Below are 27,015 nucleotides of genomic sequence, written 5' to 3'. Positions count from 1 at the left end.
ACTTTTAGACAGCCCCTTCCCTGTGGCGATGACTCACCGGTGAGTCACAGGATAGAGTGGAGAGTGAAGTTGCACAAGTCAGGAACCCCTCTCTGCCACTCCACAGTTTGGCAGAGTGCAGCAGCAGGTTCGTGACGTAACCTAATCATTAAGAGAAGGCTCGTCCTATTGGAACACGACCGGAAGGGATGAATCAACCATCACTGACGCGTCGCGGTCCGTATGAGCCGCGAGGGGCGCCGGCGATGACACACTGTAAATGAAGGTTCTGCACTTGACAGCTTGAGGTGGGGCAAGTAGGAGGGGAAAGCATGTAGGCACGGATCCCTGTCTAGGCATAGTCACAGGTATGAATTATACATGCCGCATCCACTCCGGTGAAAGATTTGTAAAACGAAATTGCCAGGGAGTGTGTGACTCACACACATGCATACTCAGGTGTACAGTCACACACACACACACACACGCAAGAAGATGCCCAGCACTTACTGTATGTGTACACGGCCCCGCGTCAGCTATCTGCAGAATGTGCTGAGACGAGGGGAAGAGGACCTGTGAGAGAGCCGAGGAGATACAACCCCCCGTGGCTCTTATCAGTCGCTGCCCAGCTATGCCGCACTGACAAAGAGGGGAAGGGATACGTTTGCAAAGGAAGCTACTATGTGTGGAAACAGGCAAGGCAGGTTAGCACTCATGACTGACTGACAGACAGACAGACGGACGGATAATATGGTGTTGAGTAGGACTGTGAGTAGGTAGGGTCAAATGAATCCGCTCCCCATCCCCCAACAACATGACACTGCCTTCCAGCAGACAGCCTGGTTACGGCTCCTTCGTGCCATCACTACCTGGCTTTTGTGTGAAAGCTGGAGTTTTTGTGCTTCTGAGTTTATATATAGCTTTGTGACTCCGTGAACATCTGGGCACAACTGCTCGGTTGTTTTCTTTGAGTCCCTTTGAGTCCCTGCCCTCCGTGCTCCGCCGGGTTTTGTAAGGTTGTCTTTCGAACCCCCCACAACTCACCGCAGCTTCATTCAGCAAATCAAAGAGCAGTCTCTCGAGTGCTGGATGATTAGGAGTCCCTGCTAAAAATAGAAAATAACAGCCTTCCAAAATGTCCCGACATGTCGGGCTGTAAACCTTTAAGCGCCTCATCAACCTGTAGTACAAAAAAACCCCCACCAAAGCTGGGCCACCAGCATTTTACACTTTACAGAAGACTCTGTGAGCTGACTGATTGCAGTGTCTTAGTGTATATGACTAAAATGCTTCTCCAGTCCCAATGCCATGTGTGCAGCTGAAGCATGGGCAACAACAGCCACAGGAAGCACCAGAAATAGAGGCAGGAAGTTCATGTACAAGACACAATATAACATGTTAACAAACTGTGTAAACCAGCTGTTAAATAGGGCAAATAAAGACGTAGCTTCTCTTACTCTACGAGCTGATCCATTCCAGCACCCTGGGGCTCTGGCAGCACCCCAGGTTTGGTTTGGCTATCCTTCTTTTGCACAGTGTCACTCTTTTCTTTACCTGGAAACAAACAGACACATGCGTTATCCTAACGGTACTATACAGAAACCTACAGCTATGCAAAAGAGAGGGAAAGGGCCCACATGGTTTACTATCTTTCCAGTTCAAATGATCTTTTTCAGACAGCAGTTCATTGGTGTATCCTCTGTATTTGTCAGTCTCTCTCTGTCTCTTTAAGGGCCTCTCAAGCCCTCTCAGATTCTGTGGTGTAGAGTTTCAAAGGTGTCCTCAAACTGTGTGATTTATGATAAAAGCAGATATAGGCTTGGTTTCTCCGCTGCTGTCTTCTCCTGAAGGTGTTCGCAGTTTCTATCCATATCCCATCCCTGCACTCAAGAATGTAGAGCAACGGAAGAAGCATTGGCAGGACAGCTGTGGACAGAATTAGGTAGGATCCAGGCAAAGAGAGCAATTTATTTACAACATTTAGCTTTTTAGTGGTCAGATCTGGTTCTACATGCCAACGACGAGAAAAGCCACCCAGGCTGTTATCAGAAAAGTGAAAAAGGCGAAAAAGTCGGCATCTGTTATGGTAGGGGGGGTGCGTGGCTGTCTGTTTTATCAGTGAGTGTGTGTGAAGGCATCATTTATTCTGAGGCTTATATTGGAATTTTTGGGCAGGTTAAATCATGTGTTCAGCGATAAAATAGACACAGATGCCTCTTGCCTCCATTCACTTTTTATATTTGGATGATTTTGTTAATGGAATGGAGGTGTTTTGTCTGCTTCAAAAGACATCAGGGATAATGCTTCAGCTGTCTTGTTTGTCCAACAGTCCAAAACTCACTGATATCGTCAGTTAAGATTGATGCATGACAAAGGGCAGCGGATCTGAAAAGCTGGAAAGAGCGCATTCTTGGCATTTTGCTTAATAAAAAAAAAAAACCCAATCGAATAAATCGATAAATGCAAAAGGCACACAGACAACTCGACGCCGTTGAACAACATAATGTTGATGAAAAGCTGCTTTCCACTGAAGAGACTCCTTCAACACCTTCGACTTTCTCAGCTTGCTCAGGCGGTCCCCGCGCCGACCCATCTCTCACTCGAGGAAACACAACAAGAATCTAATTATTCCTTTTCATGTTAATGTGAGGTAATTATGCAGCGCTGCAGCACCTGGGTAAACTGTGCACGGGTGGTGACACCTCTCTCTCTCTCACCCCCGAGCCAGCATGTTAATTAAGCAGAACATCTGGCGAGAAAGAGAGATACACTGCCGACCTGAACCGACTCGACTCCCTTCATCCAGTGTGTTGAATGCTTTGGAAAGTGAACCTCAGTTAAAATAGGGGATTGCGCGTATCTCCTGGTGCCAAGATCTGCTGGATGCGGAGCCAGCCTGAAAAGAGAAATCCTGGCAAAGCAAAGACAGCGGATGTCGACTGCGAGTGCCGCGTTGTACCTCAAGGTCAAGAAATGCAAACGAACTTACAGAACCTGACATGCTCGCATATTCACCTTACATTTCCTCTGTTGAGGAGGGGGGGGGCATCTGGAACACAAAACCTGCTCTGCATCACTAGTTCATTAATCCACAGCAAAAAGTTAATATACAATTATTTTCAATTTCATATAACTAATACTGTAAATCTTTCCCTTTTAGACTGAAAACACCACTCACTCACTTACATCTGTACATTAACCCATAAAGAAAGCAATTATTCTGAGGAGTTTAACTCGGTTAGATCCCTCCGTGTATGATCTGGCAGTTGATCGAAACTAATCGAGACTAATATGCCCTGAAGAGGACCTTTGAGCCAAAAAAACCCATAAACAAAAACAAATGGAAACAACCATCGATCACGAATGTCCTTTGGTTGGGTTCAGTTTTAGTCCCAGAATGGAAGTGTTTTTTTGTTTTTTTTTGTCCCAGCATGGAACATTTGATGAAAAAGACCATCAACCAGAAAAAAAAGACTCATACAACTTAATAAGAAAAAAAAAATGCTACCTACAGGCCAAACAGATGTCAAGCTCTGATTTAAAACAAAATGATCTAAAACAGACAAGAAGCAACAATTGAACACATTCCTCGTGTCTAATTTGTCTATTTAAACTGTACACACACACACACACACACACACACACCAGTCATCCACATTCACCACTTTGCCTCTACCTAGTCATGCATACTAATCTGTTCTGTAACTCGGAGCAGTGGCCAGCCGCTGCCTGCCTGTCCTATCAAACATGCATAAGAAACAGATGTATCTTTGATGTAGGCTTGTTCATGTTGCCCCATGCGCATGAGCGACCGAATGAGTGTGTGCGTGTATGTTTTTATGTGTCTTTGCCGGTGTGCTTGCAGGGCCCTGCGGGCGCAAGCCAGGCTGTGAAGATGCGGCTGCATGCCCCGACACACAAGCAGAGGGGGTGGGCTGCCATAGAGCCTGAGAACGGATAATAATCAGTGAGGCACCGCCACCGTTTCATTCTATGGCTGCCGTGAGCAGACGCAATGTTTTTCAAATGTGGGGCCTTTAAACAACGTGCAACTGTTGATTCTATTTAGCTATTCGCTTATATTCAAGTGTTCTTTTGCTATGACTTTAAAGGTTACTGCTATCAAACTGTATATATTTACGAACACCTTCACCAAAACCAGTATTTCCCTCTGAAATACTGTATATAATACTGATATTTTTCTTCATCTACCCCACATAGTTTACAGCGATTCTGTCATCCAAACATTGCACATTATTCATTTTAGTACCAAAAGCGTAATGTTGCTTCCAGTTATGAAAATACAGAATCTTTCATTTTCATACCACCTTTATGACACATTTTATAAACCATGTGGGCTTTTCTTCTCTTTTTGAATGTTTGTCAAACAGGCAAACTCAAGTCTTTTTCCCCAATTTTCGACCATTTTGGGAAAAAAAAGAATCAGATATATCAAAGTTAATATATTTAGCACAAAGAAAATTGTAACTTAGGTACAAAACAAACACAAAACAAAACGTAAGCCTCCAGGCTTTATTCTAGTCTGGTCTCCCTCATATTTTAGCCATTCATAGCTAAAATAGCTGCACACATTAAGATCAGTAAAATAATGGGTTGCGTGTACTGGTGAATATCAGAAAGAGTGGAAGACAAAACTTTGGTCTATTCCATAACCCTGTATAAAGATTCAGGGAGTCGGGAGAGATCTCAAAGTGTTAAAGTAAAGGCCGGAAACCACTTTTGGATGCGGGAAACCGTCGAGGCCTCATGATGCATTGCATGAGAAACCATCATGATATAGCTCCTGTCACTGTACCCAGTACAGCGCCGCATCCAAAGTGTAACCTCAAACTGCATTATGCAGGAAGAAAGCCATAGATCAACTCAGCGCGGAAACGCTGTCATACCCTCTGGGCAGGGGCTCATGTCAGATTGGCAGAAAGACAGCACACGTGTTCTGTGGTCAGATCAGTTCTCGTTTCACCTGCTTTTGGGCTCAAACTGACGCCTGGCTCTACATGCCAAAGACAAGAAAAGCCATCCAGGCTGCTGTCAGACAAAGGTGCAAAACTCAGCATCTGTGATGGCGTTGGGACGCATCAGAGCCCAGGGAATCAGCGACCTGCAGTGAGAAGGTAGCATTGATTCTGAGGCTTATATTGAAATATTGAGACAGGTGCCACCATCAAAGCGAGGTCTGTGGTTATTTCAGCAGAACAATGCCAGACTTCACTCTATATGAAAATCAGACAACTACAACTATGGAGTGTTGAGCAGTTTAAATCTTCTATTCAGCAAAAATGGACAATGATTCCTCTTGCAAAACTGCCAAAATTAAAGTCCTGGGTTCCCAAACGATTAAAAAGTGTAATCAGAATGTAAAGCAATATGCTCCATTACCTCTTTTTTTTCTTTTTTTTTACCGACTGTGCTGCTGGTAGCTAACTCTGGATCTGTTCATCTTACTGTATTGTTGAAAGCGTTCCAACTTTTCCGTAAATGGGCTTAGCAGTGCGTCGCCTGGCTTCAGGGTTAGGCCACGATACTACAAAGGCAGTTTTGACTTCTGACTCTTATGCGCTGTACTACTGGATGGTGTTGTTACAGTATTTTGCTAACAAAGCATTTCATGGCAAACCGGGCACCGGTCCACAATCGTGTCAGGCTTTACCACCTGGAGTTGTGAAAACTTCCCTTCGCACAAGTCTGTAAACAAGTATCATCATGAGTCACCACAGGCGAGAGCTCACCCTGCTTGTCATTAGCTTCATTCACGCCTGCAGCTCCTGATTGGCTCTGTCTCGATGTGTCTGCTATGTGGTTCTGCGCATCTATACTTGTGACATACACAGTTCTCACACTCCACTTTGCCCCCCTGCTGTCTTCACATGAGTCCATGACCCTTTAAAGTGACCCTGGCCCCATCATCCCACCATCTGTACACGTGCTCGCATATTCACTTTTTTTTTTCTTTTCCTCACATAACTGTTGCCCACTCCCCCCTCCCACACACACACACACATCTTTTTCCTTTTCCCCTTAGACAATTGTGTTGCTCATTCTCCACTATTGTGGAAGCCAGTCATTTCCACATGTGTGCTGGCCATAAAACAGCAAAGAGCCGACTAAAAGCATCCCTTTCCTGAATAGCAGGGTCACAATTCGTCTCATATAAACACAGGACACACCTTAGCCCAACAGTTTTCACATATCCCTCTGAGTCCTTCACCTCCCAAACCGCACTTCACTTCAGTGACACAAGGTGACACAATGTAAAGCAGCATGTCTTTGTAAAAGAAATTTTAAAAAGTAGAAAAAGAGCGTTTTATTTGAGACTTTCTGTTAACTTTTGAGGGAATGGCTGTTTTTCGTTTTTTTTATGTTTTTTTTTTTTTCAAAGAAAAGCTGGAGACTGCAGCTGGTGTCTTTTGTGTCTCTCAACGTGCCTCGCGCTGGGTTTCCCGAGCATTGTCATGACAACAGTGTGTGTGCGCGCCGACACTGGCCTTTGAAAACTATACACCCAGCACAAGTTGACTGGAGTGGACTGGCTGGAGAGTTTTAGGAATTTCTGAAAAGTTAGCACAGAACAGCCGGAGACATGTTCAACAGAAGAGAAATGACCGGCGAATAACAAGTGTCCAGTGGAGACGAAAAAAAAAGAGCCTGGACAGATGCGTTCATGTTCTCTTACCGTTTTGACGAAGAAGCTGAGTTTTGCTAACATGTATTCCCGGCGCGTGCGGTGGTTAGTCTCCGTCAAACCGCCGCTCAACGTCTGTCGCCGCGACAAAAGCAAGAGGTTCGCAATATCTGTGCAAGCATTTGAACGGATCCTGTGAGCGCCGTGAGTCTTATATCACATGTGAGGAAACAATGTCCAGCGGTGGGCTAACTTTCTCCGCCCAGACTCATTCTCCTCTCCTCAGCCCGCTGCTTTTAGGGGATGCTTTGCTCCGCCTTTCTCAGCACCGAAGGTAAATTACTGTGATCCAGCAGATAACAGGTTAGTGTCTCCTGGCTGAAGACAACGCGTCTGTTTGCCCCGCGTCTTTCAACGCATCAGTGAAAATTACAATTAGGTTCTGCTTGCACTCCAACTCTGGGTGTCCCAGGTTTTCTGACATGTTCTTAGTGTAGTTTCGGAGTGGAACTTGGCACAGTCAAAGTTAGCTGTGATTGACTTCAAACAGAACACTTATCTTAATGAGACTTTAATGGGGTTTGGACTTATTACTCTGATATTTCATCACCCGAAGGCATTGTCCTAATCCTTTCAATTTCCCCGGTTCAAACAAATCGGGTGACACCGGCATTAACAAAGGTAATCCAGACCTACTGCAGGTTCACATGCTACTTTTTTTTTTATCTTATGAAATTTAAACTGTACAAATGTTTAAAGGCACAGCTGCCAACTCAGCTGGGCAAATAAAACAGCAAAGGCTCAAACGAGATTATTTGTTTGCTCAGTTGTGTTTATTTTATTTCATACTGTGGGGAAGAGTCAGACATTTTGTGAACACAATGACACTGAGACAGAAATCGTTTAACTATGTACAACTCTCCTCTCGCAATGTTTCAGATAGATTTTGAGTGCTCACTGAGAAGTGAACCAAGCATGCATAAAAAATGAATAAACAAACACATTCACTGCTAAGAAGGAAGGCGCTGCAATATTCAGCGTTTCAGTCATTTTAAAGATAAAACAGAAGTTCCCCTTTACTGTACTGTGCAAAAGTCTCGAAATAATCCTAATTTCTTTCAGTTTTGCTTTCAAGCAGTCAGACTTTTTGGTAATCTTTTAAATAGTTAGTTTGTTTGTTAAGCCACTTCATCCTGGCTCATGACTCATGCAAGTATAAAAAGCCAAATAGTTAATTTGCCATCTTTGGGCACTTTGCTACTAGCAGCCTGCCACGAAGACAGATGGTTTGTTTCAACGTCTTTATTTGCATGTATGAAAAATGTCAACAACGACAGGGATTGACAGGCCTTTCGTGGTGGTTTTTTTCACCATCAATGCGGCACGTCTCAGCACGGTGTGCAGCGTGTCCTTAAAGAACTGAGGAAGGTGGACGTGTGGAGGACAATAGAAGAAGTGGCCGGCCCTAAGAAAAAACGGACAACAGATTAACAGTATCTGAAAATGATGTACTTGAGAAATAGGTTAAAAAAAAAAAAGATATTTTCCACACAGGGCCTGAAAGATGCCTTTTGCCCTGCAGTCAATCCAACCAATGATTGGCAATGATCCTAAAACATTATTCAATGCAGGATGTCCAAGAAGGGAATACAGTTGGTTAATTGATTTATTTTATTTTTTGTCCTTCCAGTCCTTCCAAACAGAGGGAAACATAGATGGTTTTAGGCAAACAGATAATACAGTATTATTACATTGTTTTAATTAAGAATTAAGTAAAATGAGTCACTGTAGATAAATATCCTCCTTGACTTAAATACACAATCAGTACAATCTGTAATTATTACAAAAACAGTGTTGTATTGATGTAATTAATGGAGTGCTGAAACTAATGTATTTCGTCCAAATAAAACATTTTAAATTTCGTACATGAGATCTACCACTAGATGGCACGAGAGAGCCACTGTTCGACATGTAAGGAAAATAACATCGTCCGTTAGTCTTGTTTTTAAAAGAGTAAAAATCGAAAACTTACCATATTGATTAGGAAAAATGTTAAATCGTACAGTTCAACATAAATATGTTTTACTTAACTGTCAAATATTTACATCGATACCGATTGTTTATGCTTGTCAAATGTGACGACAGTCATACCCGGATATCCTTGTTGAAATGTCCGTGTTCTACAGTTGGGAAATGGAGTTTTTCCGTCTGCCATTCTCCAATCGGTGTTACGTACGCAGACTTGCGGTCTTACGCACTGTGTGAGCTGCTTTGTACGCATTTAACGTAGGTGCACTCTCTATTTGCTCCGTAGAGATTTCCGTTCCTTCCTGGGCTGTTTGAGGTAAACCTATGCGGTCGCATCACTATCGCTAATACCTGACGGAGTGGAAATAAAACAGTATATGAACGTGTCTGACGCAGACGTTTCAAGTATGCGGTGATAGTGGAGTACGCGAAGATAAAGCCCAGGAAGGCTGGGGTGACCAAAGTACAACCCGGTGAGGAACTTATCGCTTCCATGGCTGTGAAAAGTTAACACAGAGACGACCGAAAAGCAGGAATAATTCCTCCCCGCCCGACCCGAGGTAAGAATAACCGATTGGCGAGTGGACTCACTTAGTGCACGGATGTCGGATAGCGTCGGCAATGTTGACCAGATAACTCAAAAAGAGTGCCTTTGTTTACAAGGTTCCCCGGCGCCCTCGTCTCAATGGGACCGTTCAGTTTCCATCCAGCTACGGTATAGCTAGTGTTTGTTTTAGTGGCAGGGCTCGCGGGTTTACAGTTTGTCCACCAATGGGTTGACTTTTTCCCCTTGTATATTCAACACGAATCTCACGTAAGGTCTGCGGAGTTCCTCAAAAATCCCACCGCCTCGATGGACACAATGTCACAATTACTACGTAGAAATTCGCATCCTTTCTGTCTGTTGATGGGTTTCTGGGGGGTCGTGAGGCGGGATCAGAGGGGGGGGGGGGGGGGGGGGGGGGGTAAATCTGCATCCAGGCACAGTAACGCCACATCGACTCGCTTTGGGTCAGCTCAGTGGCTTGGATGATATGTGAACTCCGTCCTGGACTTGAAGACACTTCTACAGCTGAGGTTTTTAACGATAGAATCGTCATCAATTCAAAGATTAAGCTCAACTAAAGGTAACAACGAACGTCTTTACGTTATGTGTTTGAGAGGGAGCGTGTAAAGGGCAGCCTTCTTGTTTGTGATGAGGTTTTGAAGCATGTCCACCGAGGCGGTTTGTCCACTGGTGAAGAAATGACAACTGGCAATGTACCATGAAATCAGCTCCCATCCTCACTTCCCCTTCTTTCCTCGGTGTCTCCCTTGGGAATAGAAATGAAACCCAATCCCTCCCTCTGGCACTGGCTGTGTCAGCTGCTGTATCTCCTGCTACCGGCTTGCAGAGGGACAGGTGGTTCTTGGACAGGTGCGCCCTTCACAAAAGGGCTGCAGTCCCTCAACTTTTCTTCACGCTCTGTTTTCCTCTGCTTTTGGCTGCATGACTGGGAAGCTTTTTGCCATCTTAGTGCTACGGTCCAAGCAAGCCGCTTCACAAATGAAGCCGTTTTCGTGTAAAATTTGACTGTCCTTCATTGTAAATGTTGTCTAACCGGGTTTTGTTCAGAACATCAGCTGTCGAGCATTAGCTGTTTGTCTCGCCTCGCTCGCAGGGCCTTGACCTCTTCTGTATTGCACTCATTGTCTGTTGAGACTGAGCTACAACAGGAACCATTTCACAGCAGACGTCATAGGTCGCTTTTTTTCTCTTACCAGACAAACCAGTTTCAGTCTGTGGCATACTTGGAGCTGTGGATGTGTTGCTCTTGCGCATCACATAGGCAAACTCATGTCTGGAAAAAATGTCACACTGTAAGTACGCATGAGACTGACTCACTGCCCTCAGGTCTCCAAAAGATCCAGAGAAACACATGCTGTCATAGACTTCTCGTGGTCTGGTTGCGCAGTGCTTTTTCCCCCTTCTTCTTCTTCCTCTTCTTCACATTTTTCTTCCAATCGAACACTACATTTGTTCAGAAGGATGGGTCAAGAATGAGGCCAGGAAAGTTGTTTTTTGAGGAGGAAAAACAGAAAGGGAAAGTTTGATTTCTTATGGATGTAATGCACAGGGACAGTTGAGCAACAGTGGGTGTTATCCTAACAGCTGTCTTCCGTTTAACCATTCACCACCTCCCCCTGATATTGAGTAATGGGTGAGACCTCTTCCCCAATAGAACACAGACAACTGAGGCTGGACAGTTGCATATGTTGTTTTCGTAGCATGAAGGGCTGTTTTCTGTCACTGCTCAGATCTGGTCGTTGGATCTGAGTTCCATCAGAAGCCATTGCTCTGGGATCCCATTCACATGATGACTGAGACCGATACGGCTCTGGCTCTGATGAGCGCTATTTAAATCTCTTGAACACAGCCTCCCAGCTTTTCTCTGCTCGCTGGGCCAGTGCGCCTGCGCCCTGCTGACACTCCAGTAATCCGCTGGAGGAGATTGCATCTTCGTCCACTGAGCTCAGGCTATCAGTGAGGGAGACTTAAAAGATGGGAAAACGTGAAACGGGAGACTGCGAGACTCGGGGCAAATGACGGGTGTGTGAGAGATCGACATGCGCAGGCATTATGGGCTGGAGCAGTTTTTCACTACGAGCTGCCTCGCATCCAAAGGCGACAACGGGACCGGAGCGAGGATGTCTCCTAATATGAGACAAGAAGGCTTGGCGATGGAGATGTGAGGTGAACGCAGGCAGGAGCGGACCCTGCGGAAGATGAAATTTGCGAATGAGAGTTTCTTCTGAGAGACTATCGCTGGTGTTTTCACTTTTCTTTAAAAAGCTGGATATCGCCTCCTGAGCAGTGCTCTCCGTGTCCTGTGGACTGCTGTGTGGACACTGAGGCGGACCACCTCTCCAAACCAACACTACGTTGCACTGCAGTTAATTGGCTTTATCGAAACCCCTTAAGCGCGTTCGTTGCCAGCGGTTCTTTATCATGCTGCGTTCACTGAACGCGGAGAGCGCGGTAGAGGCTGAAGCCCATTGATTTCCTTATCAGCTGACAGTCAATGCATATCAGAGCTAAAGCCAACCCACAAAACATCGCTGTTGCTTTGACTTTTTTTTTTCCTCCAAACTCCATTGAAATGCATGAAGCTGACGAAGACTCGCCCTCCTCCGCCTGACAGCTTCGCTCTAATGCCACTTGTTTCCCTCAGCTGCTTCGCCTGTGGAGACTCGCTGTGAAATGCAGTCAACATAAATCCAAGCGCAAGTTGATGAACTAAAGTGGCCGGCCTCGGCGGCGGGATCAGACAGAAATTAAGCTGCAGCTCTCAAACAGCGGGAACTGGGATCATCTGCCGTCCTTGCGTTGGCAGAACACCGCAGCACGACACCGAGCCTTGTTCCCGGGTGTTTTGTTGGATAGTTCTTTCAGAGCCTGTGACTGGATTTGAAATCTCTTCGTGCTCTTGTAACAGTTGAAGTGTGGAAAAAAAAAAGCACATCTTAAACTCTACTCATTTAAACCACCCTGGTTTCCCTCTGTTTTGAATGAATGCATGAGTTATTGCATAATTAAGTAAGGGATCTGATCTGTGGCCCTTTCTGAAGTTGTTATCCTGTGGGAGAAATGCAGTTGAGGTGATTTTCCTGGTGAACCTCCACAACAGCTGTTAGTCAGCCGGGGTGTCTGAAAGAGGAGACTTGAATACTTGCGTACTTGTAGTTTTGCCAAAAACCCCTCCCATGAAATGCAATGCATTAGTTTAATCCAGTGGCCATGTTCTGAATAACTCTGTGCAAGTATTTTCTGAGACTTCTGTGAGATCTGTACCACCGCTAACCGGCGTCATCTGTCTTCATGGACTCTTGATCCCATTGTGATGTCAATGATCGATTTCAGGTGTACGTTTTGGCTGCTGTAACATCGAATCACAGCGAACACAATTATGTACTTAACCTTTCCTCCTTTTGCTGATCTTCTGAGCATGTGCAAGAGAAAGAGGAGCCAAGCTGCACAGGCTGGGAAAATGTGACAGAAGGAGCACGCAAGGAATTATGAGTGGCAGACTTGGTGCAGAGTGTTACAAGCGTAAAATGCACAAGAAAGAGGATTACGAGTCTTTGCTTTAGAAAAATTGCATTCTTTGCTTTTCTGAGACCAGCTGCAGCATTGGAAATCGGCGCTCTAAGCTCCAACTTACTGCTCGACTTGAGAACCTGTCACATGCACTATGGGATATGCAGTCCGCTCAGGACACCCGTGCAGCTGAAAACTACCCACATCCTCCGAGTACGTTTATCTTTGATTCCCTGTTGCAAAGAAGGACGATTTCACTGTTGCCGAGGACCTTGACTTGCCTCACTGGCTCCAACGGCGGCTCCCTGCCAAACTTTTTGTCAGGGGCAAACAAATTCCCTCATCGAAGACCATTCAGAGACTGATTTCCCGTCTCTGTGGCGATGGGGAGCTCGGCCTCATCTCTGGCTGCAGAGACCGAGTCAGACCATGGCTTTCGCAGCACCCCCTACCCGTCGTCACCCCCCGTGGGCTGGCTCAGAAACAGCCACAGCAGTCCAGTGTGGGGCACAACCTTCATCACACGGCAGCAGCAGCAGCAGCCGCTGCCTCATCGGGAGCGCAGGTAAGAGCCAAACACTGCCGAGACAGCCAGGTGCCAACACATCTTTCAGTTGAGTGCACTTGGCCCGGGTCTGGCCCGGCTGGGTTGTATTACACAGCCAGCTGTCATTTAAAGCCGCGAGTGTAAACACACACGCTGGCATAAATGAAAGGCGCTTGTGCTGTATTTTCTCCTACTTCATTAAGAAGGTGATGTGCCCATTTTGGTGCGAAGCGCTTTCTCCAGAAACGCACTCTTTTCGCAGTGTTTTTGAAAAGCTCACTCGGCCAGGGGTTTAATAACTTCCCTGCCGTGGATCGCATCCACTGTTTCATCAGAGCTTATCCTGATCAAAGCCTGCATTTGGATGTTTGTCCATGCTGCTCCCAAAATCTGACTAAGCCGGGATTTGAAAAACAAAATCCATCCTCCTCCTAGCTCAGCTGTACAGTATGTGCTACAATTTTGGCGGCTCTGAGTGGATTGCCTGGACAGATAGACTGACCTGACCTCTGGGAGCCCAATAAAACAAACAACCCAGTGGGAATTAAAGCATGAATTTGCTGTTGTTCTTTTTCTTATCAGGCTTTGTGACGAGCTTTGATCCATGATTTTTAAATGCTCCGAATGTCTGAGTGTAACTTGTCTTTGAGTCTATCTTGATGATGTCAGCATGCATATATACACACACACCTGCACTGTTCATTCTTCTGACCTCATTTCTCACAAAATAACCCCCTCTGTGGACAGAAGCTTCTTAGTCTAACGCTGTAAGAGGCTTTTTTTCTTTTTTAATATCAACCATTTGTGGGTGACACGTGCACATAAATAAAGATTGAGTGTATCTATAAGGAATACTGTGCAGTCCATCACTCCATCACTGCCTTCAGAGCCTCAGTCAACATATTGAAAGGCAGTGGTTTGTTAGGAGCTCTCTGCCTTGTGTTTTGACTGACTTTCTTCCAATAGATGATCTCCTCAACCACCCTCATAGAGACTTGTGCAGAAGCGCTTTCAGTTTTCCTCAGCTTTTTGGGTCATGTCTCCCGGAACGAGAACAGGCAGTTGATATTGACCGCCTGAAGTGTATTGAAGTTGTTGCTGAGTCACTCGGGGCATCACGGTCTGGTTGTTAGTTATTGATTTTCAGAGAGCCCGATCACATTTCCCCACAATGGATGTCATTATTTATTCAGCGTCGGTCTCCAGTTGGGCTTTCATCTTGCTTGATTCCTGCCGACTGCTGTCAATGCTTGCCTTGCACTTGCTCCACATTTAACAGTGAGGGTTGTCTTGGCTTCCACTGCTTAAATCCTCTAAGAATTTTAAAGATCCAGACACGACTCGTTTAAGCCCGGTGTTTAAACACGCTTCAGTCAACCTCAGCTCAATTTATGAATGAAACCTGTGGGTAGCTTGTGCTCTCTGTGCGGTTTTGCACCGTTCAACGTTCTTGTTTTTTTTCTTGCAGCAGAATCTTCTCTTGTCTTTGTGCATCTCTGCCGCAACAAGCCTGTGCATCTATCACCGATCAGGCGACAGCCTCAGTCAGCTCAGCTCGCAAATGCAAAGATATACATTACAGTCCATTTGTGTTTATTGTCAGGAGGCATTTAGGGACACGCGCATACACTGACACTAGATATTCTAGAAAGACTCTGTAGTAGCACTCGATGCACGTCTTCTTTTCTACCCCCGCTAATTCTGTCTCATGCACACATTCACCCACAGTCTTATGCACATATACACTGCCGCATGAGCCTAACAACATTAGGCAAGCTTTGCTGAGCTGTGACAGAGCATGAAATATAGAAACAACAGAACGCTATGAGCCCAGCTTATTTTCAGCTGCTGTCATCCAGTTTCTTCTCTAATAGATTGTACCATAAAACATTTTCTCTCCATTGTTTTTTTTTTTTGTTTTTTTAGAATTTTATGTGCCGAATTAGTACCTCAAATGTGAAAGTTTACCCAGGGTTAAAGCGGACTTATTAGACGCAGAATTGCAGTTGTGTGAGCTGCGGTGTTTCATAGCTTTTGGGGTCTCAGTCTCGTCTCTTGTTTTGATTAAAAGCATCCCAGTGCACCTCTACGCATTGATCAGAGAACAACACCGCTCTGTCGCTCTGTCACAAGCATACTGTTAGTGTGTCGGCCTCGGGGCTATCGAGGCCTCAAAGTCTGCGTCTGCTCTCTCCAACGTCGATCCCAGTGTCTCAACCGTCCCAGCATGATGGATGATGGCGTTCATTGTAGCTCCATTCCACTCGCTCTCCTACTTTTAATTGGATTAAAAACGGGCCCACTTGGGCTCAACAAGCATGGTCGCTGGCTGTGTTTATGTCTGAATATTTCAGCATGTGCTCCCATGCCGTTGCCTGTCTGATGAAGACAGGGCTGCAGCCACAGTCGTCGTCCCGTCCCCCCCCCCCCCCCCCCCCCAAGCCTCAAGAATAGATTTGGCATGCAGGCTTTGCCCAACATTGTGGCTTTCTTTGGAAAACAGAGCTGTTCTGCAGTGGAAAAAAGAAAAAAAAAGAATAGGCTGTTGGCACTGCAACTGACATGATTCCAGATTTCCCCACTCTTGTTGCCATGGAAATCTGTAGCATATGCTCGGTAACCTAATTCCGTCAGGGCCTAGATAAGACCACACATGCTAACCTGGCAGTGTCACACTTAGAAAGAGAACTGTTCAGGGGAGTAACACCTCTGGAGAAATACCGTAGAAGTTATGCAGATAATTCATGCAAAATGTTAAGTGTTTTCGGATATGAGCCCAATGAGCTGGAGTGTCCTCGCTGCAACCATTTTTCACTTCGGTGTCTTCAAGGGTTCCAATTATGTCACAAAGTAAAGTTTTACTTTGTGTTGCAGCGCACTGTCAGCAGTGCTCTGGCCCTCGAGGTGCAGGTGCCCGCTGGAACCTTTAGATTATTACAGCAGCAGCAGCAGAGCTACTCCTCTGCCATCTCCTGCCCTGTCTGATTCCCTGATTTTTCGGAACTTCTCGCCTCGCTTCCTGTTCGCTCTCACTTTGCCCGCTAATGTCTGCTGAAACCCAGTCAGACTGTTTCCTCTGTTTAAAGATTCAAATGTCTGAAGCTGTCTCAACCACTGACAGATTCGGCCGTCAAAAATGAGCGCTCGGCATAAAATATTCACTGAGGGCACAACCAAAGGTGAGAAGCTACTAGCTTCTTCTGGCCTCGTCTCTCTCTTACTTAACAATCTTTGACATATTTCTACCTCCAGTCTCTGTGGTTTAAAACTTATTTTGGTCATTGTTGGTGATGAGGCTTTCATCACAAGGCATGTTGCCATTGTAAATGAGGCTTGCCTAAAAACTGTGAAGACAGGATAGTTTTCTAGTTTGTTTAATTAAAAAGCAAAACCAGACTTTGAGTTTCCTCATGCATGATTCGGACAGTGTTGCGAACATTTTCACAACCCAACTCTAGATGCCAAGGTATCAGTATGGAAGTAAATCTGTGTCATCGGATTTTGAAAGAAAAAAGGGATTGAATTCCTAGCACTGAATATTTATGCATTGAAATTATGTATCTGAAATTATGTATGTTTTTTTCAACGTTAAAATATTCAACTGTAAAAAAATTCTGCCTCAAAAAGTCAACTGCAAAAAATTCAACCTCGAAAAATTCAACCGCAAAAAATTCAACCTCGAAAAATTCGGCCTCAACATCCGAGAACCCAAGGAAGAGCAGTCAATTCTAGATTCAAGATCGGAAGTGTACGTCAGGCAAAAGGATCGAGCACGAGTCGCCCCAGTACAACTTCGGCTTGACATGGTGATCATATTTTGGCCATGTCCAATAATAACGGGGCTTCGGTGAGTCTTCTTTATGCCATCAGTGTGGTTTGACTCTGTACGATTTAGTAATAGGCAGCTGACATTTGTACATTAACCGACATTTGTATTGGACATGAATTATTTGTGGTTGGATTTTTTTGCAGTTGAATATTTTAATGTTTCAGATTCAGATAAAACATTCAGATACATAATTTCAATGCATAAATATTCAGTGCTAGAAATTCAATCACTTTTTTCTTTCAAAATCCGATGACACAGATTTACTTCCATATATCACACCCTTTCTATAATTTGTGTAATTTCAGTCTCCCAACAAGGGAATACTTAAGTTTCCTGAGTGAGTCGCCTCAACCGTGCTTATTGGAGAAGTCTCTGGGCCTTGTGGTCCTTTTTCAAAACACCTATCTTCTTGTAGGATTCTTCATCCCACCGTCCTTACAACACCCCGTTTCCAGAGTCTGTCTTCTCCTCGCTTTATTCAAGCTTCCACCGTTACCGCTGTGCTGTCCCCTGTGACTAAGGCGTCACTGTCACCAAAGCCCCGGATCACTGTGTCCGAGTAGAGATCCTTTAGCTGCTGCTTAAGACTTGGCTCTGGATACTCCTCTTAGATAAGTAGCAGTTTGTGGTTCACTTCCACAATTTTCATGGTAATGAACCAAACCTGGACCTGTCAGGGCTGATTAATGAGTCCCATCATGCCACGACATAATACCTGGAAGCTGGAAAGAGCCTCCCAAGTTAAAAGTTTTTGCCTGTAAGACCGTTGGAGACAGACTGCTTTCGCTGCTAACTACGTTTTCAGTGCATTTGCAAAATTGTTGCTAAGATTTGTCTTTTCCGCAGTGCTCACGTAATGCCCTGTCACCGAGGCTTTCTGAGTATGCTCAGATGCAGCAGGATGTTTCAACATTTATTATCATTCTCACAGCTTGTCTGATCCAAGGGCGTATCAGCCTTAGATAGAAGTACACCAATGAAGAGTCCCAACGCCGTCAAACTAGAATTACCCTTCATCTGGCATCGTCTTTCTATCAGCCAGAGGGGTTTGCATGGGGAAAATGTAAAATACGGCGAGCATCGGTTATGACATCACTCTGAAATTCCTACATGCTGTACTTGCAGCTGATGGTTATGCAAAGTACAGCCTGCACTCCTTTCACTTGTACATATGCAGCCATGGAACTGGTTATCAAATGCACAAATACACAAAGATATCTTTCTAACCTAAACATTTAATGTGCGAAAACTGCTTCTTTCAGTAGTCATCACAAGGAAAACTATTTATTTGAGCATGTTTGTGCGGGAGCTGGATCTGGAGCCTGTCTTGCAAAGTGAGTTTCACATAGTTAGGCTGCAGAGCGCTGTCTGTTAGTCTGTCTGTTTTTTGTTTTGTTTTTTTTCTTCCAGTCGATTCTAATGAGGAAGTTGACTTTATCAACATAAAAAGTAAAAGGGTGGTAACACAGGCCTCGTGTATGCAGTTTGAGCTGGAAGTTTACATGGCAGCTTTGGGGTTTAAATGATTTCTTTTGGTTTTCCAGATTCAACAGCGAGTCAGACTGAGGAAAAAAACACAGCTCACCTATTATTTGATGCAACACACCTCGATGGTAGTTACCAACAAGCTTCTGGTTGAATTCTGCTTGGATGATGGACTGCTCCTCTTGGCAGAACCACATTTCTGAGTCTTAAAACGTGAAGAACATCATTATTTGTGCACTCACGGTCCATATGTTTTCAAAGGCGTGTTTTTTTTTTTTTTTAAAGGGGCGTGAGCTTCATTATTAAACCCCAGCATCTCAGTCCGTGTAAAAGTCACTTGACGGTAGATTATTGCCGCTGTTACAGCGGCTTCAAGGTCATGGCGCGCTTGTACCTCGGTAGTTCCAGGTTTCTTCCTGACCGTCCTTGGTGAAGCGGCGACACCTCCCAATAACGTTTCCACACGGGCAAATGTTTGAAGGGATGATTGTGGAATCTAAAGTGCAGAAAAGAGTAAAGCTACAGTCCCTGTTCCTCCATCAGAGCAAACACCAATTATAGAATTGCAAACAATGTGACTCTCCTCAGATGGTTTAAGGTTGTTACTGTATTACTCGTCAGTATTTATGCACATCGTAAGGATTTTAACTTGACAGTTGTTGTCTCTTGTTTTGCTGTTTGTTTTTTTTTCTGAGACTGTTAATAAGTGCAACCGCAGCCTTACACACGTGCACATTTTGCTTTGTGCGTTGGCCTCCTTCAGATCTGTCTCACCGCGTGCGACTTTCAGAGCAAAACCTCGCCGTCCAAACTAAATCTGCACAAGCGCCAAGTCGGAGTTGGAGTCTGTCTGCCAAGTTGTTTCCACCCAGAGAGCTGACTCCGTACGCCTGCCTCAGACACGAGCGGCATCTGCAGGCACATGATAAGAAATTCACGTGGAATTGAACCGTTATCTGCTCCTTCTCCGACGGGAAGCTAGACCGTGTAACGAACTGTATGTTTGGAACACGGGATTCGGTGCCGTTACTCGTTTATTGTTAAGCCTTTCAGAAATGCTGCGTTTTTTCCAGAAATGTTAAAGCATGGCAGAAAGTAACATGACTGACAGCTCATTAGTCATGTAACGTCTGTAAAACACTGACAGCCTGCTTTTTTTTGCTCTTTTCAGTGCCAGGATTCCTTCTTTAAACAAGCAAATTAAATGTTTGGATGATGAAAGCATTCGGACTGACAGTTTGTTTGTTTTTTTTTTTCCCTACATGTACAAACTCGATAACTTGTATTTTCATGCTTGTGTTTGTGTTGAAGCAGAAGCAGAAGCACTGTGCCACTCCCGGCCAAGTGAGGTACCGCTCTCTTCCCTCGGGCCCCGGGCTCTGGGCCAGCTTTGGAATGGCAGTGCTAATGACTGTCGCACAAAGGCCAAATGTCTCACAGTGAGGCAGGGAGAAACTGGCAAGATTCAGCTAATTTGATCTCTCAACAGAATTTCAAATGTAAAACGAAGCCAAGCAGCCGCGCTTGCTGTAGGTGGCGAGCGCATTATCGTCAGCAGCTGTGCAGAATTTCTTAAATCTTCTCTGGCATGCTTCATACGTGGGATTCTCTGCACCTTTGTCGTTCTCGTGTGTGTTTGCCTCTTGTAGGCAGCCTTTTCTCCAAAGCCAGACAGATTTCTCGATTTTTTTTCACTTGTTGCAGTTGATTCATTATTTCGGTTTTGGGCTTTTTTAGCTCACTTTCTGTACTCAGCTCAAACTCTGATTGTCTTGCACTCAGCACTTCTTTGCCAGGGGTTAGTGATGCTCTTACTTAAGTGAATTTAGACAAAGAGTAGAACCTGAAGGGGCAGCCGTCTGTTCTCAGGACTTCAATGCTAAAAGACAGGGTTTCTATAGGTGAGATGAGGCCTTGCCTTTACTTTCTCTCCCTCTCTCTCTCTCGCTCTTTCTACTGTAAGCCATTGGCTACCTGCCCAGGTCTGCGACAGTGAGGACCTGAAGCTGGTACTTTCAGAGCAGCTCCACTGAGCACAAGGCCAAGGACAAAAAGGTGTGTGCATGTGTCTCTGTGAACATGTGCATTTGTGCTCACTCCTGTGAGTGAGTCAGTGAGTGAGTGAGTGAGTGGGTGAGGGAGGGAGGGAGGGAGGGAACGAACAAACGAACATGGAAAACATCCTTTTAAGTAAAGTCCAGAGATCTTAGCCTTTAGTGGTTCATCCTCTCCTGCAGGCATGTTCAGTGCTGTACATGCAAAGATGTGTGCGTATCCTTTTAATCATGCGTTACGCTTAGAGGTGCTCCTTGGAATGGATGCTAATGATAGAATTGGAAATCCCAAAAATTCCCTGACTCTGATCGCCCTATTAAAAGGCTCTTACAACGTGTGCATTGGACAGAAACAGTGACTTCGTGATGCCTGTTTCTTAGCAAGAACCAAATCACTTGCTTTGAGAATGTCCGTTGCTGCCTGACACCGTGACTTTGCTCTCCTGCTGCAGATGGAGGCTTGACAGTTATGAAAATGGCCGTGGGGCAGAACCTGTCATCAAACGCAAGGTGGTGACACTTGCTGTTGTCGTCATGGCTGATTGCGGTCCTCAGATAGGCAGGCTTTGAAGAGCCAAACACGGTGTGAGCGTGTGCTATCAAAGCTAGCGTCGGGCTGCCACTTTATTCCATTCCACCGTGTTTTTCTGACATGCACAGGAATTGTTGTTGTCTCAAGACATGGATAAAGTATGGTCCAGCGTATGATTCAGATGTTTTTGTTCAAAAAACAATTTTGGGTTGTTTTTGCAAATCGTACGATGAGATAAAAGACTTCAGAAAACCAAAATCTTCAGTTCTGTTTTCCATGTTTGACTTATTGTTGTCACTGGAAGTCCGAGTTGCCTCCTCACTCCAGGGGGCCCTGCTTTTAGGGGGAGTGCTAACTTCAGCTCAAGAGAATGAATACAAGGCTAATGGCTCCTGACATAAAGCTCTGGGACTTCTGCTTCAGTACTTCTCCAAAAGTGTAGGTAGAAAATAATGCCAGCAACTATGCCACAATTATGGATAAATATAGCTCCCTGCATACACACCAGCACAGAGACACCGAGGAGACGCTTTGCTCCTTGCTGTCATTTTCTGTCTCTCTTTCCCTCAGGGACGAGAGTTGATGATAGAAAAGGACAGTGTGCTGGCAGCAAGATGTTATCTGTAAGAGGTTCCCCGGGGGTCCTTAAGATTTGCTTGATTTGAAAGGGTTTAATGGAGTTGAACTAAGGGCAGTTAGCTGGTCTGGATACACGGCAGTGCAGTAGGAGAGCAGAATCTAGCCTATCCAACAACTCTTTACTTCAGCTGTATTAAAATCTCTTGTGACCCCCCCATGCTGATATGAAAAGAAAAGATTTTTGAAGATGTTCTTTCAAAGACAAACCGGGTGTTTCTACAGGGAATTTACTTTTTTTTTTTTTTACAAATAACCATAAACCTTATGAAGCTTTTTATGAAAGCATCCATACATTTCAGTGTATTCTTCAAAATAAGATATTATAAAAAGGTAGAAATGTGCCTTTCGCTCTGGGGTCAACGTGAAAAGCACTGCAGTATTCTAGCTCTTAGCACCTCACACTCCACTTTTCTGAAATTCCCATGTTGCCACATGTTCACACACGAGCAGCTTGAGTGACAGTGACATTTATGGACTCGTTGAGACGGTGACCCGGTCCGCCCCTCGGCGCTGTCCTTTTCCAAACCTCTCGTGCAGAGCTGGAAGCATCCAGCTGTGCTGCTCTACCTCTAAAGGCCCTAATATACCCACTGTCAATAAGTCGGATTGACTGGACTGCAGGCACACGGAGTGAATTGCACATGCAAGTCAATCTACAATAAGAGACTGCTTTTCGGTTTATATTTGCAGGAAGTGGAACTCGACAGAGGAGCCTGACTAGAATTCCTCCCTGTGCTGTTTACACCGATTGAGTTCTGTTAAGTGTATTGATAGTGGTCGGTTTTTCTATGCTTTAATTCTAGCTGCGTGAGTGATTTCTCTTTAAAATATGCCAAAGTCATAAGTGCTGCCTGAAGGAATACACTCATCCATTCCAAATCCATTTGGGCATGGGATTGACATGACCTTAAGTTGCCCCATCTACCCTACATTAGCATTCACTGAGTTGGGAGAGAGGTGCTAATATAAAGTGGAAGAGATCCCATGTGTTTTTCCCATTCTAATAAGTGTCAGTCACAGGGACTCAGGCAATGTTGGCCTAATATTCTGAGGCAAGCAGCCTCATCTTCTCTCCTCCCCTCTGGCTCGCCCTCTCTGTGTGCTGTCTCCCTGGCTCTAATCAGGTGGCCATTGTATATGGATTTACTGCCCTCTGTGCCCCCAGGAGTGAGATTTAATTTTTGCCTTTGCGCTGGCTAATCTTTCTCTCTCACACTACTTTTCTTTTCTAATTCTGTCTGTCTCTCTTCCTCTTGCATTCTCAGATTTTTTTTTCCTCAATATAATCACCCTTTGTTCATGTGTGTCTGTATTTTTCTCTTCTCTCCCATTGCTATATTGACACTTTGTTGAAATATTACTGCGAGTTTTACGTAATTAAATATCTCAAGTGCCTGTACAGTGGTCCACTTTTGTCATACACTTCCAGCGATACAACCGAAAGCTTTTACTGACTGATTTCTTTGTAGAATTTGTTCTGATTCGTTGTTTGCTGTTTTCCAGCCACTCTCACTCTCCTGGTTCCATGGCAGCAGCAGTGCGAGGCAGCGAGTGGTCATGTGGACGCTGCACCTTCTTAAATGCCGGTGCAGCGCCTCGCTGTTCCATCTGCGAGGCACCGCGCCAGAAGCCTGATCTGAACCAGATCCTGCGGCTGAGCAGCACTGAGGAACATCGCTGGGCCTGTCCCCGCTGTACGCTCAACAATCCCCAGGGGTCTGGAGCCTGCTCCGTTTGTGGCTTTGGTCCATCCCCTGCCACCCACACTCCCCCTACCACCACAATAGCTGCCACTGCCAATGGTCTCCCATCTGCTCCGAATGAACCCACAACACCTACCATCACCCCCACGGTTCTACTTGAGCCCCATGGACAGCATCCAGCTAAGGAGGAAGTGCTACGGCGGTCTGAGAGCAACGGGGAGGTGGGTGGTCTGGAGGGGGGGCACTCGGGCTGGGCTTGCCCACGCTGCACCCTCCATAACACCCCTGTAGCACTGTCATGCTCAGCCTGTGGCGGACCCAGAAAACTGTCTTTACCTAAAATCCCCCCGGAAGCACTGGTGGTGCCTGAGGTGCGCACGCCTGTGCTGGGGTTTCCTGTTCACACACCCGGGTCAGCACCGCTACTCATTGACTTAACAGATGACTCTCCGCCAGCCCCTCCCTGTGACCCTCAAGAATCGCCCCAAGTGTCTTCACAGACCCTCTCTTCCCCTTTCTCTTCTTTCTCTTCCCTCCAAAACAATCCTGTGCCCCGCAGTAGGAGAGAGGTACCCCCTCCCGGGCGCCCGCAAAACCCAGGAACCAACACGCCCAGTCCCACCTCTCCTTCAACAGCCAGTGTGCCACCCCAGCCAGCCCCACAGCGACCAGCCAAGCCCAAGCATGCCCAGCCCCAAGAACCTTCATACCCCAAGCGCCTCAGTATCTTGGAGGAGGAAGATGCTCACCACCCACTGACTCCCCACCTTGTTTCTTCTGCTTCCCCCACCTGGAAGTGCCCTAGCTGCTCCTTGCCCAACCCAGGTGGCTCATCCAAGTGTGAGTCCTGCCGACCATCACGGGCTGGTGCTGACCTCATTGACCTGGTAGGCTGTGAGACGGTACGATTTACCCCAGCCAGCCCCTCTAGCCCAGACTTTAGCACCTGGGCCTGCTCCAAGTGCACCTTGCGCAACCCTACAGGTGCACCCAAATGCTCCGCTTGTGGTTCTTCCAAACTGCATGGCTTTCAGGAGCAGCAGTCGCCCCTGTCCCGTTGCTGTACACACTGTGGCCTCCCATCAGGACCCGGCTCTGCATCATGCTCCTGTACACCTTCCTCCTCTTCATCCTCCTCAGGTCATAAAGCACGGAAACAGGCCCGGGGGTTTCCCTCCTCCTCCTCTGCAGTTGCTTCCTCTGGGTCCTCCGCCTCATCTAGCCTTCAGGAGAAGTTGGGACAGTGGAGCTGCCCGGCGTGTACGCTTCTTAATGACAACAAGGCCAAGAACTGTGCAGCATGCCACACACCCCAGCAGTACCTCACCCTTCGCAAGGTGATTAAGCCCCTCAAGAGAAGGGAAAGTATGCACGTTGAGGCCCGTCGACGCAACGATGAGGGCGAGGCCAAGGAGCTTTTGGAGAACATAGTCAGCTTCTGCAGAGAGGTAAGAGAAACATAGTGGAACGTCAATAAAGACAGTCCCTGTGTATGTTTTAGAGGAATTTTAAGAGCTTGGGCCTGTCTGTAGCGATCTAAGCTATGGGTTACATCTGCATCCTCTTTCAAGTGTTAAAATGTAAAGAAATGTCGAAGTAGTTGAGCATTTTTATATCCAAACAACTGACATTGGTCATTTCTTTTCCGGAAGCTGCTTCTAAACAATGCATTTACTGCCTTCCTGCACAAAGTTCCCTCTTTGTAATTCTGCTTTTTGTTATGACTCTGGCATTTTTCTCTTATTTTTTGAGAAATGCTAAAGGTTTTGTTATTGCCTCCGTTAGCTCTGGCTTCTTTAGCTGAGTCTCAAGCAATGAAACAAATTTGGAAAGCTAAGCGAGCTGCAGAGTAAGTGTCATTTTTCTACCCCAGTTCTCAGCGAAGTCACTTAAAAATAAAAAGTTATGCGTCATGACTGAAACTGTTCTCTCTGTGACACAGAGTTCCACAGATAAAGGGCAGACCTTTCAGCAAGAGATTTTTATCAATCTGAATGCAATTTCCTTTTAAAAGGAATTTCTTTCCCCTCAGTTTTGCCATTTCTTTAAAGGACCAGAATTCATACTGAAATAGCAGATTTGAGGGAAATTTAAATAATTTTAAAGAAAGCCAGAAAAGGGACTCATTCTGGTCATTTCCTAATGGGGGGGGGGGGGGGACACACTTAATTGGAATATTTTGTGATTAAAGAGATGTCTGTTGTCATAACAACTTCAAATAATGATGCATTTTTACCTGCTTCAGTGCTTCTGCATGAAGCGCTAAAGATCAGAAGGACTTTTGAGGTCTATTGTGTTGTCTGTGACAGCCGATTGGTGCTATTCATCATCGCAGCTGCTTGGAGATGCAGAAATGTCCTCCCCGGCAACTCTAGTTGGGATGCGACAACCTTCATGTTACTTCTTTGTATCGCACCACTTCAAGCTCGCTTTGTTTCTACGGAGCTGAACCTTTCATAAGCCTTTATTATGTTGTCATGGATATGCACGCAGGACTGTTAGAAGGGTTCATTTAAACCATTTAAGACTCATTACACTGATTCCAATTTGGCAAATTTGATTAAATAAAAAAAAAAGGAAAAAAATGGGGTCTAGTTTACATTCAGAAAACAGCAGCCATATATTAACTAAATTTGTTTGAGTGTTGGATTGTGGGTATCATGTTTATAATGGCATAAAATGAGCTGTAGAATACATTATTGATACCTTCTTTTAAAGTCACGGGGCTAGAATCTGTTAGTGTGTGTGTGTGTGGGGGGGGGGGGGGTGGGGGGGTGGGGGGGTGCGGCTTAGTAGAAAGAAAAGACATCAAAGGTCCCTCATCCCCACACTTGCCCTCATTTCCTAACTTAAGGTTTTCACTTTCTTTTCTCATCTTTCATTTTCACCTCAAATATTTTAGCTCTGCCCCTCTGTGCTCTTCAAAGTATCCCCCCCCCCCCCCCCCCGTCTTCATCTCCTTCTCATCCCTTCTCCTTCCATCACATCTATCCCCACATGCTCATCTCTGTTTTTCTTCTTGGTTTTTTTTTTTAATCTATGCTAAAGCCTCAAAATATACTTTCCACTTTCCACCCACGGCGCCCCTCGATGCCCGTCCACCCTTTCCACATAAATGCATTCGGGTCTCCCGTGTGGCTGACTGGCTGCGTGTGCGTTAAGGTGAACGCCGGGCTGGCCTATTTTTAGCGGCAGCGCAGGGGAAGTGAGGAGACCGAGTGATCTGCTTGCTTATTGTGAATTCAATTACAAACGGCATCAATTGATGCATCTCTGTTTTGGTGGCCAAAGAGATAAAGGGGGATAAATAAACTAGCGAGAGCTGTTTGGTCTTTCTAATCCAAATGTGAGAAGGCGCTAACGCTAAAGAAGCACTGAAATCCTGGTGGTGGAAATGTAATCACGATAGAAGCTTTGGGTTTGCCCTTTTTATAAGATGTGTGGGCAGTGTGATCACAACAGTACGGGGGGTGTTTCAGAGTGCTTGATTGTCTTTCT

The 27,015-nt window shown here is 45.5% G+C and overlaps 1 protein-coding gene across 2 annotated transcripts in view; it reads left to right on the top strand.

Moving 5' to 3' along the window:
- Window positions 1-8,911: 8,911 nt before the first annotated feature.
- The window catches only part of capn15 (calpain 15), a 34,905-nt gene continuing 16,801 nt past the window's right edge, over window positions 8,912-27,015 (top strand). The window contains exons 1-2 of one of the 2 annotated variants that reach the window (XM_072373155.1): window positions 8,912-9,210; window positions 23,318-24,965. In XM_072373155.1, coding sequence (XP_072229256.1) covers window positions 23,340-24,965 — 1,626 coding nt within the window. In that variant the 5' untranslated portion in view covers window positions 8,912-9,210; window positions 23,318-23,339. Of the gene's footprint in view, window positions 9,211-11,785; window positions 13,294-23,317; window positions 24,966-27,015 lie in introns of those variants that run through there. The other variant, XM_072373154.1, reaches the window with a different exon arrangement.

The sequence above is a fragment of the Leuresthes tenuis genome, unplaced genomic scaffold (assembly GCF_036924035.1).
Source record: "Leuresthes tenuis unplaced genomic scaffold, fLeuTen1.0.hap1 SCAF_20, whole genome shotgun sequence".
Lineage (NCBI taxonomy): Eukaryota > Metazoa > Chordata > Actinopteri > Atheriniformes > Atherinopsidae > Leuresthes > Leuresthes tenuis.
This window is presented reverse-complemented; position numbering and strand designations above follow the sequence as displayed.